Source organism: Chenopodium quinoa, unplaced genomic scaffold (genome assembly GCF_001683475.1).
Source record: "Chenopodium quinoa cultivar QQ74 unplaced genomic scaffold, ASM168347v1, whole genome shotgun sequence".
In the NCBI taxonomy this organism is placed as follows: Eukaryota; Viridiplantae; Streptophyta; class Magnoliopsida; order Caryophyllales; family Amaranthaceae; genus Chenopodium; species Chenopodium quinoa.
The window spans coordinates 2,998,372-3,018,250 of record NW_018743691.1 but is presented as its reverse complement, the minus strand read 5'-3'; the positions used below and the strand labels follow the sequence as shown (position 1 = coordinate 3,018,250).

General features: G+C 33.1%; 3 protein-coding genes and 1 long non-coding RNA gene across 4 annotated transcripts; 2 read left to right on the top strand and 2 right to left on the bottom strand.

The window, feature by feature from the left end:
• The first annotated feature begins 1,461 nt into the window (after positions 1 to 1,461).
• LOC110683770 (pollen receptor-like kinase 1) lies at positions 1,462 to 5,824 on the top strand. Its single transcript, XM_021860178.1, has 3 exons — positions 1,462 to 2,720; positions 3,364 to 4,041; positions 4,798 to 5,824. The coding sequence occupies exons 1-3, from the start codon at positions 2,039 to 2,041 to the stop codon at positions 5,445 to 5,447; spliced, it is 2,010 nt and encodes a 669-aa protein (XP_021715870.1). The 5' UTR covers positions 1,462 to 2,038; the 3' UTR covers positions 5,448 to 5,824.
• A 1,762-nt stretch (positions 5,825 to 7,586) lies between these two features.
• Positions 7,587 to 8,156, bottom strand: LOC110683881 (uncharacterized mitochondrial protein AtMg00240-like). Its single transcript, XM_021860287.1, has 2 exons — positions 7,783 to 8,156; positions 7,587 to 7,683 (listed from the first exon to the last, which is right to left on the bottom strand). Exons 1-2 carry the CDS (start codon positions 8,154 to 8,156, stop codon positions 7,587 to 7,589), a joined length of 471 nt encoding a protein of 156 aa, XP_021715979.1.
• Positions 8,157 to 8,337: 181 nt separating this feature from the next.
• Positions 8,338 to 10,549, bottom strand: LOC110683678. The gene is made up of 3 exons (XR_002503653.1): positions 9,084 to 10,549; positions 8,840 to 8,959; positions 8,338 to 8,739 (listed from the first exon to the last, which is right to left on the bottom strand). It is a non-coding gene; the product is annotated as an uncharacterized LOC110683678 (long non-coding RNA).
• Positions 10,550 to 12,576: 2,027 nt separating this feature from the next.
• On the top strand, positions 12,577 to 19,433 carry LOC110683769. The gene is made up of 2 exons (XM_021860177.1): positions 12,577 to 13,186; positions 15,915 to 19,433. The coding sequence occupies exon 2, from the start codon at positions 15,919 to 15,921 to the stop codon at positions 19,414 to 19,416; it is 3,498 nt and encodes a 1,165-aa protein (XP_021715869.1). The 5' UTR covers positions 12,577 to 13,186; positions 15,915 to 15,918; the 3' UTR covers positions 19,417 to 19,433.
• Positions 19,434 to 19,879: the final 446 nt, after the last annotated feature.

Genomic DNA, 19,879 nt, shown 5'->3' with positions numbered 1-19,879 from the left:
GATAAAGCAGGTTTACTATAATTATCGTACATTTATTTGAGTGTAAATTAAAGTTGCTAATTTTAACAAGAAATTTATCTTGTAAAATCACTTAAAATGTACAAAATAAATCATCATACATGTTATAAGTTATTATAAGCTCTTCAAAAGTCAGGTTAAAGTTACCCTACTAATTGATAATATTTGAATATATATAGAGACTCCATTATTTAAGGTGTTATTTGGTTGAAATACGAAATATAATAAGAAGATAAAATTCGTAGGAATTAGGATTTTTTTTTTTTTTTGGTATTTGATTGACAAATCCATGAAAAGTAGAAATCCATAAAATATTTCACTTCTCACAAAATGGATTTGAAGAACTAAATTACCCAATGAGGCGTACGTAAGTGAGCACTTCCATGATTAACCAAACAATATTTAACCTTTTTTAGAAAATGCTTTTCTTTTGAGAAATTTTTTTAGGATAAGTAATGGTAGATATAGAGACTTAGTGCTTGTTTCAGTTGTTTGGTTGAATGTAGGAAGTGTTAATTCTTTGAAAAGTTTTATTTTCATTTTTCTACGAAATTCAATTACATGGAAACAAAACTTTTCAAGGAATTAACCGTTCCTACCTTCAACCAAACAAGCACTAAGTATCTATATCTACCAGTAACCTACTCAATTGATCAATACTATTTTTTTTTTTTAATTTTAGGTCTTAAATCTTGTAAGATATATGCCATGTCATCATTGCAAAATCTATGTCTTTAGTGCATATTGTAATGATTCTAGCTATCATCATTAAGTTTATCTATGTATTTTAATTTTTATGAAAATAAACACTATTTATATATAATTATATTATATCTCTTAGACAATTACATGTCATGCTAAGGTGGCAAACTTCATGCTCTTGAAAAAGTTTTTCTATTCTTATTGAAACAAAACTTTACTTTGTCCATTTCATAAAAAATTAAATATCCCATTTATCAATGTTAGTGATTTATAGGTAAGAAAAAAATATAGTCATGTAAGTATTTCTTATAAATTACAATCGTCTTTTTATAATATATACTTATTAATATTTAAAATATATTAGTGGCCAAAATTCTCTATTTACATATTTGCCTGATTAAATTGGGTATTTATTTTGAAATAAAGGAAGTATTTTATTTCAATTTCAATTATGAATTTGTGACACGACATCCTTATGTGGCATGCATTATATATGCGAAAGTTTTTCCCTTCATATTAGGCTAGTTTTTGTATGATGCATGAATAAAAACACACACACACATTGAATTTATTTGTTAAGAGCTCAATGGAATGTGTCGTTAGTTTTCAATTTTCAGAATTGTATATGAATTAAATACTTATATAAAAACGTGTAAAATGATGATACAAAGAAGGCATGGAAAATTTTCAGTTAATAACTTAATAACCATCGTAGTTTGATTAAATTGAAATTTATTGAATTCAATATGAAATGAAAATGAATTTGCTAGATTATGATTTCTATTGTAAATGTCACATGCCTTTCAATTAATAGAATGATATTATTAGATTTAAAAAGAAAATATAAATCATGTCAAACTATAGAAGAGATATCATCAAATTCAAAAGAAAAAAATTGCTTTGTCAAAAACAAAAAGAGGAAAAGTGTTGCTCATAAATAGCAAAAAAAATGTAACTGTTGTAAATCCTTGTCTAATTGAAAGGCTAACCGGATATATCTCAAGTAACACAACTACACACACAATATTCATGGAAAAAACAAAGAAAAACAACATTAATCCTCTACCATTACCATATTTCCTCAATTTTCAATTTTATTTCTAATATCTTCTATTCTTAGCCTCTTTTTGTTTTTTCATTTTTCTCTCTCCCCTTTCATCCCCTTCTTTGTGTTCTTCCCTTATGCCATCAAAATCATTGTTTTTGCCTTTGACCTTTCTCTTTTGGAAGAGAGGTCTAGGTCATACATTCCAATCACGATCCTTCTTGTAAAGGGCGGTATCATCTGCCCTTTACACACCTCAATCTACATGATCATATGGCTTCTATGCAAAACCAACCGCGCCATTCTCTTATTTTCTTGTTCATTATCTTCCTCCACATTGCCATTTCTTATAGCGCGTCTTCCTCAACAGACGATGCAAATGCCTTACTAACGTTCAAGAAAACCCTAAAGGACGAGTCTAATGCTCTTTCGAGTTGGAATCTCTCTACACCTCCATGTTTCGAGAATAGGAATAATTGGGTTGGTATCATTTGCTCGCGAGCTGGTAATATTTGGGGGTTAAGGCTCGAAAACATGGGATTATCTGGATCCATCGACGTTGATTCCCTAGTCAAATTATCAAAATTACGGTCCATAAGCCTTATGCACAATAGTTTTAGTGGTGAATTGCCTGATTTTAGGCAGCTAAGAATGTTGAAAGCATTGTTTTTGTCATATAACAACTTTGAAGGTGTTATTCCTCCTAATGCATTTGATGGGATAAGACGTTTAAGGAAAATTCATTTATCATTTAATAAATTTAGTGGTGAAATTCCTAATTCTTTGGCAACATTACAAAAACTTGTGGAGGTAACTCTTCAGGGTAACCAATTTCAAGGGAATATTCCAGATCTTAAATCAACACAAAATCTTCAAGTTTTTAATGTTTCTAATAATCAATTACAAGGTTCTGTTCCTGCTAATCTTTCCAAATTTGATCCAAGTGCTTTTTCAGGTATATTTTGTTCTTTATTTCATTTATTAACATTGTTTATTTCATATACAAATATAAAATCGTTGTTTTTAATAAGATAATAGATCTATTATGTGTACACATGACGTAATGTGTTCGTGGAATTTTTATACATAAAAAAATGTATGATAGTTCATAATATATTTGGGAATTTTATTTTGAAACTTAATTTAGACATCAGGTCTCAAGAATTAACTTATACAATTGAGATTATATGTTTTTTATGCATACTAATTAATATGTTTACATGTACATATTATTTATAATCACAAGAAATACAATTAATTTTCTTTCTAAAAATTTATTAGTGTCTAACCTAATCGAATTTTGTCTATCTATTGTTATGTTTTAAATCATAATTACGCGCAAAAAGGTTGAGTCCCTATTTATTAATAGGGTGTCAATGTAAATTCATGATTTAAAATTGGGTTCAAATTAAACACAAAGTGTAACATAATTTTTTTTTTCTTGTCTCTATACTTGAACGCAGGTATCAACAGAGTTGAGTTGATTATTTTACCTTGGACATAAATAATTTTACATAATTTATATACAAATTCAATAATATAAAAAATATATAAATATAATATATTGACATAAACTTAAATTTTGTATTTTTGAATAGGTAACAAAGATTTATGTGGACCGCCTCTAAATGCATGCCCACCGTCGTCATCGTCCTCTAACCGGAAGACAAATACGGCACAACCATCACCGGCGAAATCATCGGATAAACCGGTTCCAATTGCAATCATAGCAGTTGGAGTAGGAATGGCAATTATTTTGGCAATTTTAATCATTTTAATTGTTGTTGGCATTAATCGATCCAGGAAGAACAACAACAACAACAACAACATGCCTTCTTTAACGTCGAATTTACCTAAGAAAAGCATGGTGGAACACGACGAAGAAGAAGGCCCTAATAAAAGCACAAACGTTGTAAATGGTGGTGTAGGCCGAAACAATAAAAGCGGCGAAAATGTTGGGAAATTAACATTTGTAAGGGATGATAGGGAGAAATTTGACTTGTCAGATTTACTAAAAGCTTCAGCTGAAATATTAGGAAGTGGGAGCTTTGGATCTTCGTATAAGGCGACATTGAATAATGGAAATTCGGTTGTTGTGAAGAGGTTTAAGCAAATGAATAATGTTGGAAGAGAAGAATTTCAAGAACATATGAGAAGATTAGGGAGATTATCACACCCTAATTTACTCCCTCTTGTGGCTTATTATTATAGAAAAGAAGAGAAACTCTTTGTTAGTGATCCTGTTCAAAAGGGTAGCCTTGCTCTTCTCCTTCATGGTACGTCTTTTTTTTTGTCTCTCTCATCCATGCACAACCTTAACAACATATATACGGTGTAGTAGACGACGTCATAAATTATGGGAATGGTAATGAATGTGTGTGTAACAAATTTGTGAAAAATAATTGTGAGTCTATTGTGGGGTCATCTATATACAATATACCGTTGTTTACTTCATAAACTTTCATTACCATTCATTACCATTAGTAAGGTGGTATTGAATGGTAATGAAAATTCACCAAGAAATTCACCTGCATGGGGATGTATTGAAGTTATTGTTTTTAAATTGACTTAGAAATTCGTTACCATTCCCACAATTTATAATCACTAACCAAACAAGTCATAAGTACCTAACTAGTTACTAATTAGAGTAACTAATTACTAATTAGAGTAACTAAGTATCCCTATAGATACTTTTCATTATAGTCTAATGCAGCTTAGAAAATTTTAAAATAGAGAAATGAAAAGTGTGGGATTATAAAAGAGGAATACTTAGCTTGTAAAATAAAGAAGTATGGTTCAAATAAGTAATAAGGATATGTATAAATCTTGTGAGTCATTGCATCAAAAAGATAAATCTTGTGAGTCATGTGAAATTTTGTTAAAAGGTCAAAGTTATTTTTTCAATAGGAGGTAATACATACCTTTAGATAACTTCTTTAATTATTACTTCCTTGCAACTTTTAAATAATCTCAAAAATATGTGAATTTTGAACCTACAAATGTTTCTTACTTATTTTCTATGTAAATTGTAGGTCAAACTCGGGGAACACCAACCTTAGATTGGCCAACACGATTGAAGGTAATCAAGGGAGTAGCAAAGGGTCTTTCCTACCTATACAAAGAGCTAGCTTGCTTAGTTGCACCTCATGGCCACCTTAAGTCATCAAATGTACTCCTAAACGCCTCGTATGAGCCTCTACTCGGAGATTATGCACTAATCCCTCTCATTAACCAAGAAACCGTGCAAGAAATGATGATAGCCTACAAATCACCCGAGTATTTCAACAACGGTCGCATCACCAAGAAAACCGACGTGTGGTCACTAGGGATCTTAATCATAGAAGTGTTGACGGGCAAATTTCCGGCATCATACTTGCAACAAGGGAGTGAAGTTGATATGACAATTTGGGTAAGGTCAGTGATAAATGATGGATATGACAAAAATATGGGACTAACAAAAAATAGTGAGGGTGAAATGCAAAAATTACTAAACATTGGAATGGCATGTTGTGAAAGAAATGTTGATAAGAGGTTGGATATTAAGGAAGCTTGTGTAAGGCTAGAGGAGGTACGAGAACGAGACCGCGAAGACGACGATTTTCACTCGACGTGTGCTAGTACGGATGCTGATCATCGTTCTTCTAGAGGAACGTCTGAAGACTTTGCTGTGATTATCAATTAGATGTGTTTCCTAACATGCAATGCTTACTCCTCGTATATCATCAAAAGGGCTGGACGTTAGTTGTTACACTTATCGCGAAATCCAAATCTTATGTCCCACTTTTTATGTTCCACAATTGTGTTCTTACTTGTTGGTAAACACAACTATTCAAGCCCTAACCCTTATTTGATTAATTAATGAAAATATTAAAATGAACCAATTCAAATGAACGGCGGCATACAGGTAATACTACATCAAAAGTGGGACAAAGATTTTTGTTAAGTAGTTATTGTAAATATTAATTCTTTGTCTTTTTTCATTGTGTGTATTTAAATCAGTCCGCTTAATTTTTAGCGAATTATGTTAGTTTTAGTGCTACGAATTATCTTAATTTTAAAAGCAAGTTGATATATTTACCTATAAATTTGACTACCTTTGCCCCTTCTTTGAGTTCATAAGGGTTTTATCGAATATTTGAAGGGATTTAGATTTTGTCATTGGAAGTGAGCAATAGGCATGTTGGGTATCATCTAGCCCAAATTCTTGAGAAGCCCAAAAGCATTCTTCATGCTTCTAAAGAGTATGTTCGTGGATAGACTCAACAATTCTCTTGATTTTTCTAGAAGATGGTCAACTTACAATATTATAAGCAAATCTAGAGAATTCTGCCTGAAATATCATCAAAATCCCACCGACCTCAACAAGTATAAATAGTCAAGGTTTGGCTCATATTTAACCCATTCACAAAATTGGCCATTCCCAAATATATTGTCATACCACAAACTCTTGGTAAAAGTTAGCTAAATTGGGAATAGCGATTATATATAATATAGTATAATTCATCCGTTCTTAAAACTTAGTTGTGTTTTAATTTCAACTTTATTATATACTTATATATGTACACTAGTAACACTACTTTGACTATAATTTATGATTTCAAGACATAACAATAGTTCATTCGATTCGTGATATGTTTTCAAAACATTAAGCTTTTTATCCGTTAATGATAATAAAAAGATTTCCAGTTAAATAACAAGTTTTGTATTATAAAGGTAATAATTAACAAGTTTCAGAGAAAGATCTGATGCACCCAACTTAGCCTCACAAGTCACAAGCAGCCTTTATTTTGGCGCATAAAGAAACTAGCAAATATACCGATAAAGAAAAAAAAGTAATAAGCTTTATTACAATAATAATTGAAGATAAATCTATATTAATTTAAAAAATTACATACGATTTATTACAAAATTAATAAGATTGAACAATTTCAAACGATATTCTAAGATGGTATTATTTATATTATTTCTGTACAAATAATAATATTGAACGCTAATTAAATTTAACCTAGTCGACTAAATCATTATAAAAAATTTAACGCATTCGGAGGACTTGAACGACGGACACTTGATACATCAGTTCGAGTTCGACATTGTTACTACTTTATGGTTTAGTTGTTAGTATGCGTTGGAAAGTTTTTATGAGATCAAGACAGTATTCACTACTACAAAAGCCTTGTAATCTCGACACGGTATGGTCGACGCTACAGGAAATCGTCACTCTTAAATTATAGGTCGCGTCTCACCTCGACACTTTTTTAATTCGAAAACTATTTATTACAATTAAAAGTGTCGAGATATTGCAAGGCACTTTCACGTGATAAACTCGCTTTTGAAATTTTTGGGAAAAGTTAAATAAGGGTCCTCACTTATAGCTGCCAAAAGCCCAAAAAAAGGTATGATTTTTGTTTGTTAATTGTTATTCGAATGTTCTTTTTAAATACAATTGAGTATTGGATATCAATTTAAGGATTTTATCTATAAATAATATTACGAAATTAGTTTGTATAGATTGGTTTAATATATGATGAAGTAAGATATACAAAGTATTTCTCACACAATTCTTTAAATTCTTGTACTGTCAGGAATTGATTTTCCTTAGTTTTCATTAGAGTATAGCAAGCGTATATATATACAACCTAGCAAAGAGATTAGGGCTCATGAGATAGGCCTGATAACTATACACTATACACAATAATAGGCCCTAACACCCCCCTTCAAGTTGGAGCATGCAAATCACAAATGCCCAACTTGCCAAGTAAAAATAAAAATTGGTTTTTGCTCAATGCCTTAGTAAAAATGTACGCCAATTGATCCGTTGTCTTCACATACGACGGACTAATAATGCCTTCCTGAATTGCGTCCCGAACATAATGACAGTCAACTTCAATATGTTTCGTACGCTCATGAAAAACCGGATTCTGCGCAATGTATAATGCAAATTTATTATCACAAAATAGACTTATCGCCCGCGGAGAGAAACCCCCAAACTTTCTAGCATTGCCTTCAACCATTTTAACTTGTCAGTTGCTTTAGACATCGAACGATATTTAGACTTCGCAGAAGATTTAGCAACCGTATCTTGTTTCTTAGTCTTCCAAGAAACAGGAGAGTGACCAAGAAATACCAACCAACCATTAATAGAACGTCTAGTCAAAGGACAACTTGCCCAATCCGCATCACACCAACCTGTAATGTGTAAATCACAATAAGAGCTCAAAAGAATTCCCTGGCCCGGACATCCTTTCAAGTATCTCACCGTACGAAGGGCAGCCTCCCAATGATCCTGTCGCGGTTGTTGCATAAATTGAGAAAAGATATGCATCGCGTAAGCCAAATATGGTCTAGTCACTAGTGGAAAAAAGGCTATCCGTAACAGGCAAAAACTGTCCATCCGTAACGGGCAGCGTCCGTTATGGATGGCCTTTGTTATTTGTAACGGGCTTTTCAGGTGACCGTTACGAATAATCCCGTTATCCGTAACGGGACATGGTTTGCCCGTTACGAATATTGTATAATCAAATTAAAAAAAAAAATCCATCAAAATGCTGGATTTTGCACACCATTATCCGTAACTGGACATAGTTTGCCCGTTATGAATACTGTATAATCAAATTTTAAAAAAATCCATCAAAATGCTGGATTTTGCACACCATTTTAATTTTAGTTACAACATCAAAATTTCCTAATCTCATCCATATTAATATTAGTGTTTTTAAGCTATAACCAAAATTACTACCTACGCTATCAAAAAACACATAAGCTAACCAACACAAGAACAAATTAAAATGGCTAGGGACCTAGCTAGATTAAACTGAGTATCATCTTTAGACGGCAGAAACAGTCATATGCACTTGTGGTGCTGTTGGCTTCACCGGGTCCTTCACGGGCTTCCCCTCCTTCGGTGTAGACCCATAGTAGCAAGCGTACAAGATCAGTTGTGCTACGGCAAGTATGGCTCCAACCCCATTGCTAATCTGCGCGCAACAAAGAAACAAAGGATTAGGATTACAAATTACAAGCATTGTGACGCTTACATTGAGAATCCCCAGATGAAATGAGGTTATAATTGATTACCAGAATGTAAGGATCAAATCTGATGAAGGCCTATGCACTCCAAATAACTCCATTAGACAAACCAGCCAATGAAAGAGTCAATGGCATGAATTCAACACTCTTCGTTTTTATGACCTTGTACTGTTTGTGCCAAACAAACATTTTTTCATAATTTAGTACATGATATGCGTGTAACAACTTGTAATTAACAGCAATGTTACAATGCTAACATCGAAAAATACAAGTACAGATGCAAAATTCATACCATAACAGTGAGAGGTGCACCATAGAGAATGATCCCAAAGATGTCACAAAAGATCCCAACAAAGGTAAGACCCATATTTCTCCCCTTGAATTAGTCACTAACTTCTACATTCATTAAGAATCGATGCATCAATATTCCGGCACCAATATGTAATAAACAAACTAGGCTCATTTACAAAATGAGATGCATAATTTAACAAAACAATGTAAGTGAAACTATATCAGGCACTACAGATCACTCGAAATTCTAATCACGAGTTCGAAATTCAAAATCTAGCTGTAAGTTCCCGGATCCATATGATTCAGGCAACATAATGTCAGATTGCCATAACAAAAATGCTTGCAAGTACTAAAAATCAAAGAAAATAAGCTGATTTCACCATAAAATTACATAATTCAAGCATAATTAAGCTTCGGAGCTACGAACATTTGCGCATTACTTAAAGATCTCAGAAATCAGAAAGTTTTTCACCAATTTAAAGTCATAACTACCAAATTGCATCTCATTTCCAAGCTAAATTCAAATTCGCAAACAACAAAACTAAATAGCCATTTTCAAAATTCAAATAAATTTACAGACCATTGAAATAAACAATCCAAAATCACAAATCCTAAAATCAACACTAAGAATCAAACATCTAGACGAGAAATTCTCAAACCTTACCAATGATGAGAATGCATGATTTCACAAATTCACTAACAACATGTACTGAAAATCAGATCAAATGTTGAATCAATAATCACATTAAAAATCTATTAAATCACTCAAAAACGTAAATAATTCTCGAACAATAACCAATTACAAATCCTAAAAAATTCAATGCGAAGATCAAAATAACGAGCACATCAAATCGAAGAACGAAAAGAATGCAAAAGAGAAGGAAATCGAAACGAACTTGTGAACGAAAACAAAAATCCTACTAAGAAATTAAACTAAAGATGAAAATTCAGAAATCACTCAAATTAGAGAGCTAATAATAATTGAGGAGATTAAAATACAAAATGAAGATAGAATTGGAATAAAATAAAAAACTTTAGATCTAAAAAAGACAATAATCATTCCTGAATCTGCAAAAATTCAGCACAAAATATCCCAAAAATCCAGTACCCTGAAACTTAAATCAATTAAAAACAACATAAATTTCAAAAAATAAAGTTGAATCAAGTTAGACTGATAAGTCGTATATTGAGCGTGTTTTTAGAGTTCATTTAGGTAGTTTTCAAGCTTAGTTTAATTGTTCATAGCTTATTTTATCTTGTTTTGATTTGGTTGTGATCATGTTGTGCTTTTATGGGTAGTTTCATTATTTTTGATGTATTTCAGGATGAACGAGACTAATTTGGATGGTCACGACAGTTTGTTAAGATGGAAGAGTGATGATACCCGTGTCCGCCCTGGCAGGGCAACATTGCCCTGGCAGCCAGGGCGGAAGAAAGAGAAGAGACAAACGAAGATTACTACGAAGCATCTTCTTCTCATCGCCCTGGCAGGGCAACATTGCCCTGGCAGCCAGGGCGAAGAAGATTTGTATTGATTACAAGCTTCGAAGGTCAGCCGTGGAGTGTGTATTGCGCGCCTGACCGGGCAGCATTGCCCTGGCAGACCGGGCGGACAAAAGCGCTGCATATGAAGGAATTCTTAAAGGCGTAAGCTCCATTTTGCTTCGCGCGCCCGACCGGGAAGCCTTGCCCGGTCAGACCGGGCGGAGTGTTGATGACCGCATTTTCCTATTTTTTCGGGTTTTCTTAATTAAGGGATATAAATACCCTTTGTAAACCCCGACTTAACATACTTAGTTATTATTTTCTAGCTTTTAAACCTTCATTAGAGCCCTAATATTCCTCTCTAGATCTAGATTAATTTGCACTTTCAAGTTTTGATCTTTGTTCATCAACAATTGGTACTTTTCTTCATTCAAGCAATTGGTATTCATCTTTATTTCTTCTTTTACTTTTAATTACTTATTAATCATGTTTTATTCATTGATTATTGTTTTTGCTTTCATATATATGTGTGATTAGTTTTCTTATTCCAAGATCTAGCGGAACCCGAATATGATTAATGCATGATTTAATTCTTTAAATTCTCTAATAATAATTGTAGTTGATATGCTTAATTGATTTTGCTTATGCCAATACTAGATTAGGGATAATTGGTATTGTTATTAATCCTTTGTTTTAATTGCAACGGGAGTTGGGTTTTGACGGATTTGAATAAATCAATTAAGGGTTTGACGTTCATCACGGGAGTAGTTGAATGGATGATTAGGAAGTTAGAGTAATGTGCTCAAAGTCTTTAATTTACACGATTCCACGGAAGTAGGCTTGATTGTGATTAGAGAATCCATTGATAACTCGGGAGAGACCATTGGTATTATTCATGGATTACTTTTCCTCATTAATCAATTGAATTATGTGTTAGGGGTAGAATGACTATTGCATTAATTGTATTCGCGGTGATGCTTGATCTTGGATGTTTTTAGAATTGATTTGTGATATTGCTTTGATTTAATAGTTTTAATTAGTTCTTTAGTTATTGATTCTCACTTATTTTATTTGATTACTTACTTAGTAATTGCTTGAGTCTATTTAATTAGTTGAACCATAGTCTCTTGGGATCCGACCCTTGCTTGCCCGTCTACATAGTAGTGGTCCAGTTAGGTTTATTTTTGTTAGGTACGCGACACGCCTATCAAATTTTGGCGCCGTTTCCAGGGACTAACGGTTTCATTCTAGTTATTTGTGATTCGTTTTACTAAGCATATATTTTGTTGCTTCGGCTATTGTTCCTTGTGTCTTTGATCTCCCGTTTTAGTTTCTTTGTTGCATGCAAACTCGAAGTCCAGGTTTAGATGATTTAACACCTTTTGATTCTGAGATTGAAGTTATTGCGAGAAGACGAAGAGGTAGAAGAAGGAGAAATCAAAATATAAGAAACATGGTCGACCCAGGAACAAAATCTCTTTTGGAGTATGGTATTTCGGATACAACAACCGGATTCCTCTCTAGTATTCTTAGACCACCTGTCACCGCTCAGAGCTTTGAATTGAAGCCCCAGTTCATACAATTCATCTCTAGTGATTCTTTTGCGGGCTCACCGAACGATTGCCCTGTGACTCACATAGACAGTTTCTTGGAGAAATGTGACACTATGAAGCTCAATGGTGTCATTGATGATGCTATTAGACTACGCCTTTTCCCTTTTTCACTAAGGGATAGGGCAAGAGAGTGGCTACGAGATGAAGGTGAACAAAATCCATATATTATTTCAGTTCATAGTCTAGAGTCATTAAAGTGGACATTAATGATCTCTTTAAATGGACTAGCATGTAATATTGATTGGATAACGTTGTTTCTTGGGCTATAGGAGCATAGTGAAGCTCGGCCAATCACATGGATGTGCATGAATGATGCATGATCGAACTATGAACCTACTGATAAATGCTTTCCCTAATATTAGTCCAATGGCCGCTTTATATTGGTTCTTTAATGATTTTATTTACTTTAATTATTTTAGATTTTATTTTATTCATTATTTTATTTTATAGTTATTTTTATAATAATTGATACTTAATTTTATGTTGTGTGTTTTTGGTAGGAAGAAAAATATTCGCAAGCACTACGAGCCCAATAGCAAAGCAGACTAGCAAATATAAAAAAAAGGGGAAGAAGATAAAGGCACGTGAGTTAGCAACATTAAACAATAAGAAAGCAAAGATAAGAAAGCAGCAACAAATAAAGTAAAGAAAGGAGCGTGAAAACCAAAGATACCCCAAAATCTTATTAAGGTTCATCTTCAACAATATCATCCGAAATTCAAGCAAATAGAAGATGAATTTCCATCTTAAATTTTATCTTTCCAACCTAGAAAATCATGGGAGGCCGTTGTTTTTGGCTATAAAAACCCCAAAACAATCATCTCAGAGGACACACAACTTAGCCAATAATTATACAAAGAGTACGAGAGTTCGATTGAGTCCGTAATTGGGCAATTGGTGAAGAGAAGATAGCCATTGGAGGGCAGCTTAGTCTCGAATCCAAGGTAGAACAAGAACGAAGGTGAATCGCGGGGTCGAAGCCGGGTTTATTCGGGTGTTCTTCAGAGTATATTTTATAAGTCTTCTTCTGAACTTATTTGTTCAATACTACTGATTTATTTGATGTTCTTTGCTAAATTGATGAAGTACTTTTATTGGATTATTGATATTATAATTGATTCTTGATAGTATTATTTTTTCGATTTAATGGGTATTTGAAATTTGCTCGTTCTTGATTATTAAATTTGCAATTTGACATTGATTGTTATCTATCATGTTATTAGTTGTGAATTATTGCTATCTATATGATTTGGCTTAGTTTGAATTATATAGTGAAGTAGTATCTAATTTTTATCAAGTCTGTGATTATGGTTTGGTTTAAATCAGAGGGCATTTTCAATCTAATTATTCCAAGCATTTATGTGATTAGTTTAATTAGGACTAATGAGGTCTCCTAGTTGTTAATGCTTCCGTATCTAACTCATGCAAGTTGCGAAATATTTGTGTTAATTAGATCGGTTTAGAGTCAATTTCGGCTTAGTCCAAATTTGGTTTCAAGTAAGAGAGATAGGGAGTCTTTGTTACTATAGTCTCTACGATTAGTCTAATCGTTAAATTGAGTATTTTGCAGAGTCGGTCAATTGTTGTTATCAATAGTTTAGTATGAGTAGTGCCGAAGTGGAATTGGTTAGTTGTGTCGTCAATAGTAGTTTATTAGTTTAGTTCCGTATTAGTTTTATTAGTTTAGTATTATCTAAACCAAACCCCCCCATTCTATGTACATATGTGAATAAATGTATAGTATGTAAGTTTCCGTAATATATCTAGTTAAACCTTGATTAAAGAGTTAAAAGTCTCCTCGTGGGATCGACCCTTGCTTACCCTTTTACTAGTTGTTAATATTTTTGAAGGTTAAGTTAGGAAAAAAATATTTAATTTTATACGGTAAACGACACGTATCAAATTTTGGCGCCGTTGCCGGGGAGATAAATTTTAACTCTTAAAATCAAGATTTAATCTGTATTTCTAATTATATATCTGTGTGATAAGTTGTTACTTATATACGGAGAACGAATTAGCTAATTATAGCCTTCATGCTTACCGTTAGAGGTGTTAGTTACTCTGTTCCACTCATATAAAATCTTTTATACATGATCAATTTTTAGAAGTAATGTCTGCTTTTCATATACTTTCGTTTAACATCATGTTCATGCCTTCAAGTGTGTCAATTTTCTTCATTAGTTGTTAATTTCTTTTAAAGCCAAAATAAACATACATTAGGTGAGGTTGGGTACACTTTCGTTTAATTCTTAATTTAGCCCAACCTATTTGGAAACGGTATGTAGAGGAGTAGTAATTAGTGCATTGCTTGTTTCTTGGCCAAATTTTTGCAAGTAATGATTATTGATTAACTCTCTTAATATTTTGGTGCATGGGTGCAGGATAAGTATATTTCAAGTTGCATAATACTTTTATTTTTGCACACATATGTTTGTTCTCCTTATGATAATTGAACTATGGTATTAATCTGATCACAACTAATGATAATAGGTAACACACTCGTATTATGGTAGTGGGAATTAAAACAGTTACTAGGAGTTGTCATTAGATATTATCTTACATTGAGTTTCTGTTCAGGAATTAAGTAACTAATAAGCCACTATTGTCCTACACTAGGCTCTTACATATAACTTAAGAGTGGTATGTACTGAACACTTCACTAGTTAAGTCATCCTTGCCATTAATAAAGTATTAGTGGAATATACTGAACATTTTACTTTCTAATGATCTTTATAAGATTTGGTAGGAATATATTAGCTCAAAGTCACTCTCGAATTAAGTTGACTTATATTGATTTGCTATTAACGTGCTTGCATATATATGATTTCGTGCCTAACTGTGGGTTAGTCAGATAATGAACACTAATTTTAGTAGCATTGCTGAATAGATTTGTCACTATTTTATTGCTATTAAAGGTCAAGAGATAAATAGTTAAGTTGAGTTATAAAAACTCTGAAATGAACTGATTGACAGTAGTTAAAACTGTTGGTAGAGTATATTTTATATGCAAAATAGTATTAAGGACAAATTTGTTCTGTTAGGATTATTTTGCTTCAAGTGCATCTGAATTAACTCAAATTATATGTTTGTGATTCATGTTTAGTTCATGTTCTGCTTAGACTGCTCAAAATGATTCTTGTTCCAATTACATTTCTTTGCAAGTTTTAATCTCTTATGAGAATTCTGATAAAAAAAAAATTAAAATAAAAAAAAAAAAAAAACTGTAAAAGAAGCTGAATTATGTATGCTATAAAGTGTTTTAGTAGTAAAATTTAACGAGTTAGTGTCCAAATATAAGCTGCTCTTGTGCTATTATAATCTCAAAATCAGAAGTAAAAGTAGTTTATAACCAATCTGGCTGAATAAGATTGACAATTAGTTAGCTTTATATGTTGAATTTGACAATGCATGAGTATTAGTATGCCTACTCCTACATTCAGGAAGACCAGTGTGTACTAGTTTCATATCTTTTTGAGTAAAAACTGAGCAGAATATATATATGACAACTGATTTAATGGGATTGCATAATGTCTTGGTCTGCCAAGCTAGGTTCGGATAATTCTTTAGCTTGCCTGATGTTGATTTGCTACTGGAAATTTAGCTATAAATTAAAGCTATAAATCCTGCCTAGTTATAAGCTGCTAAGTTCTGACCAGAAGGTGATTATTGAACTCTACATTTCTACACTAAAATTTCAAGCTCATCTTTCCATTAATTTCTGTTTTTCTTTATAGGTGTATGTACGCGTACGATAAAGAAGCTAGACTTCAGCGCATTAAAGCATACGTAGGCTTCCTAAACGAGGCTGAACTAGAGAAGCTGCTTCACATTTTCAGTGCTGAACCGGAACTTGAAATAGAAGATCCATTACCGATTGAATACAAGAACATGGCAGAACGAACACTGAAGGAATTGGGAGCACCGAGAACAAGAGAAGACCCTCTGTGCATTGTCTTTCCAGAGCTAGAGAATCCTCTAAAGCTGAATTCAGGTTTCCTTAATCTTCTCCCTAAATTCTATGGGAACGCAGGTGAGAATCCTTATAGACACTTAAAAGAATTTAAGGTTGTATGTTCTTCCATGAATCCAGAAGGCGTAGAACAAGAACATATTAGATTGCATGCTTTTCCTTTTTCTTTGCAAGATCCTGCCAAAGAGTGGCTATATGAGCAACTTTCACCTAGTTCTATTAATTCTTGGGCAGAAATGGAAAAAGTTTTTCTTGAAAGATTCTTTCCTGCGAGTCGTATTGGTTCTATTAGGAAGGAAATTTGTGGAATTAGACAAAATAATAACGAATCTTTATATGAGTATTGGCAACGTTTTAACAGACTTTGTTCATCTTGTCCCCAACACCAAATAAGTGAGCAATTGTTAATTCAATATTTTTATGAGGGGTTGTTACCTAATGAGAGAGGTATGATAGATGCATCAAGTGGGGGGGGGGCATTAGTAGATAAAACTCCAACGGAAGCTAGAAAGTTAATTTCTAATATGGCTCAAAATACTCAACAATTTGGCAGTAGAAATGATGTTAAAAGAGTTAATGATGTGGACTTAAGTGGAATTAAAAATCAATTACAAGAAAATGCTCAACAAATTGCTGCTTTAACCACCTTAGTGTCTAAAATTGTTCCTGGTAATGAGTCTACAACTAGAGTATGTGGTGTTTGTTCTGGTTTTTCTCATGCTACTGATGAATGTCCTACTTTACAAAGTGAAGATGTTAATGCCTTAGGAGGTTTTCCTGGTCAATCTCAAAGGAAATATGACCCTTTTTCTAATACTTATAATGAAGGTTGGAAAGATCACCCTAACCTTAGGTATGGACCTAGACCACCATTTTCTCATTCTAATCAAACTAGGCCATTTGTTCAACAAAATTCACAACAACAATCTGGTTCATCATTAGAGGATTTAGTGAAACAATTGACTACCCAAATTGGACAAGTTCATAGTCAAGGTGTTCAATATCAAAAGAAAACTGACACTCACCTACATCACATAGATACTCAAATAGGTCAAATTAGCACTTCCCTTAGTAATTTGGAATCTCAGCTTTCGAATAGGCTCCCTTCTCAAACACTTGCCAATCCAAATGAACATGCTAAAGCTGTAACACTTAGAAGCGGTAAAGAGTTAAAGGAACCTAAAATAAAGAATAGAGAAATAGAGAAAGAGGTAGAAGTCAGACCTAAGGATGATGTAGCTAGTCAGAGTAAGGAAAAACATGATACAGAAAGTGAGAAAGAACTGGAAAAGAAGGGTAATTTTGATGTGAGTTATGATGTTTCTCGTTTTAAAGATATTCCCCCTTTTCCTTCTCGATTTGCTAAAGCTAAGAAGGAGGCCCTTGACAATGAAATACTTGAAACATTTAGGAAGGTTGAAGTGAATATCCCTCTTCTTGATGCTATTAAACAGATACCTAAGTATGCTAAGTTTCTAAAAGAACTTTGTACTAACAAAAGGAACTTCAAGCCTCGTGAAAAGGTAAGAATGGGTGAGAACGTATCTGCTGTAATTCAAAAGAAACTTCCTCCAAAATGCAAAGATCCTGGCATGTTTTCTATCCCATGTAAAATTGGTAACACTAAATTTGAAAGATGCATGTTAGACTTAGGTGCTTCAATTAATGTCATGCCTAAATCTGTATATGATACTTTGAATGTGGGTCCTTTGTCTAAAACTAATGTTGTTATCCAATTAGCTGATAGATCTAATGCATTTCCTATGGGAGTTTTGGAAGATGTACTTGTTCAAGTGAATGAACTAGTTTTTCCCGCTGATTTTTATGTGCTTGATATGGGTAATAGATCTGATAGTGTTCCTTTATTGTTGGGTCGTCCTTTTCTAAAGACTTCCAAAACTAAAATTGATGTTCATGAAGGTAATTTGACAATGGAATTTGATGGCGAAATGATTAAATTCAACATATTTGATGCTATGAAATACCCTAATGATATCAGTAATGTTAGTTCTATAGATTCATTTGATGCATGTGACTGGATGGCTCAGTATGTCTTTGATGAGTGGTGTAAAAATCTATTTGAAAATGGTGTGTTTGGTGATTTTAAGGAAACAAAAATGGTTGATTCTTTTGTAGTTTCATCTGATGTGATTGAACCTGATGCTTGTGATGGATGTGAAAAATCTTTACCTTCTATTGTGCCTAAATTGATCCCTTCTACTGTTAAGCCACATGAATTAGAATTGAAGCCCCTTCCTTCTAATTTGAAGTATGCTTATTTGGGTGATAATGAGACTCTACCTGTGATCATTTCAAGTTCTTTAAATGAATCTCAAGAGACTAAGTTATTGAATTTGCTTAAAAATCACAAGGAAGCCTTAGGATGGACTTTAGCTGACATAAAAGGCATTAGTCCCGCCATGTGCATGCATAAAATTTTTCTTGAAAAAGATGCTAAACCAACTAGAGAGGCTCAACGTAGATTAAATCCTTCAATGATGGAAGTAGTTAAAAAGGAAATTCTAAAATGTTTAGATGCAGGATTGATATATCCTATTTCCGATTCTCAATGGGTAAGTCCTATACATGTGGTACCTAAAAAGAGTGGAATAACAGTTGTCGAAAATAATAAAGGAGAATTTGTCCCCACTAGAGTTTTTAATGGATGGAGAGTTTGTATTGACTATAGGAAGCTTAATCAAGCTACTAGAAAAGACCATTTTCCTCTGCCATTTATTGATCAGATGTTAGAAAAACTTGCTGGACAATCTTTCTTCTGTTTTCTGGATGGTTATTCAGGTTACATACAAGTACCCATTGCCCCTGAAGATCAAGATAAAACCACTTTTACCTGTCCTTTTGGTACATTTGCTTTTAGAAGAATGCCTTTTGGTTTATGTAATGCTCCAGGAACTTTTCAGAGATGTATGATGAGCATATTTTCTGATTTAATCGAACATGATATGGAAGTTTTTATGGATGACTTTACTGTTTTTGGTGATTCATTTGATAGATGTCTTCATGCTTTAACTCGTGTTCTGAAGAGATGTGTTGAAACTAATCTTGTTTTGAATTTTGAAAAGTGTCATTTCATGGTTGAACGAGGCGTGGTTCTTGGTCATATTGTAAGCGCTAACGGTTTAGAGGTAGACAAAGCTAAAATTGAGGTGATAAGTTCTCTGCCTTATCCTAAATGTGTTCGCGAAGTTAGATCATTTTTAGGACATGCTGGTTTTTATAGGCGTTTTATAAAGAATTTTTCATAAATTGCTTCACCTTTATGTGATTTGCTTGCTAAAGATGCTGTTTTTGACTTCAATGATGAATGTAAGAAAGCTTTTGATGATTTAAAAGCCAAGCTGACAAGTGCTCCTGTTATTAGACCCCCTGATTGGTCGTTACCTTTTGAAATAATGTGCGATGCTAGTGATAAAACCATAGGAGCTGTTTTAGGCCAAAAGAAGGGTAAAGAGTCTTATGTGATACATTATGCTTCTAAATCACTTGACCCCGCCCAATGCAATTACACTGTGACTGAAAAAGAAATGTATGCTGTGATATTTGCTTTGGAAAAGTTTAGAACTTATTTACTTGGTACTCATGTGATTGTTTATTCTGATCATGCGGCTCTAAAATACTTGATAAAGAAGAGTCATTCAACACCTAAGTTACTTAGGTGGATGCTTCAATTACAAGAGTTTGATCTAGAAATTAGGGATAAAAATGGTG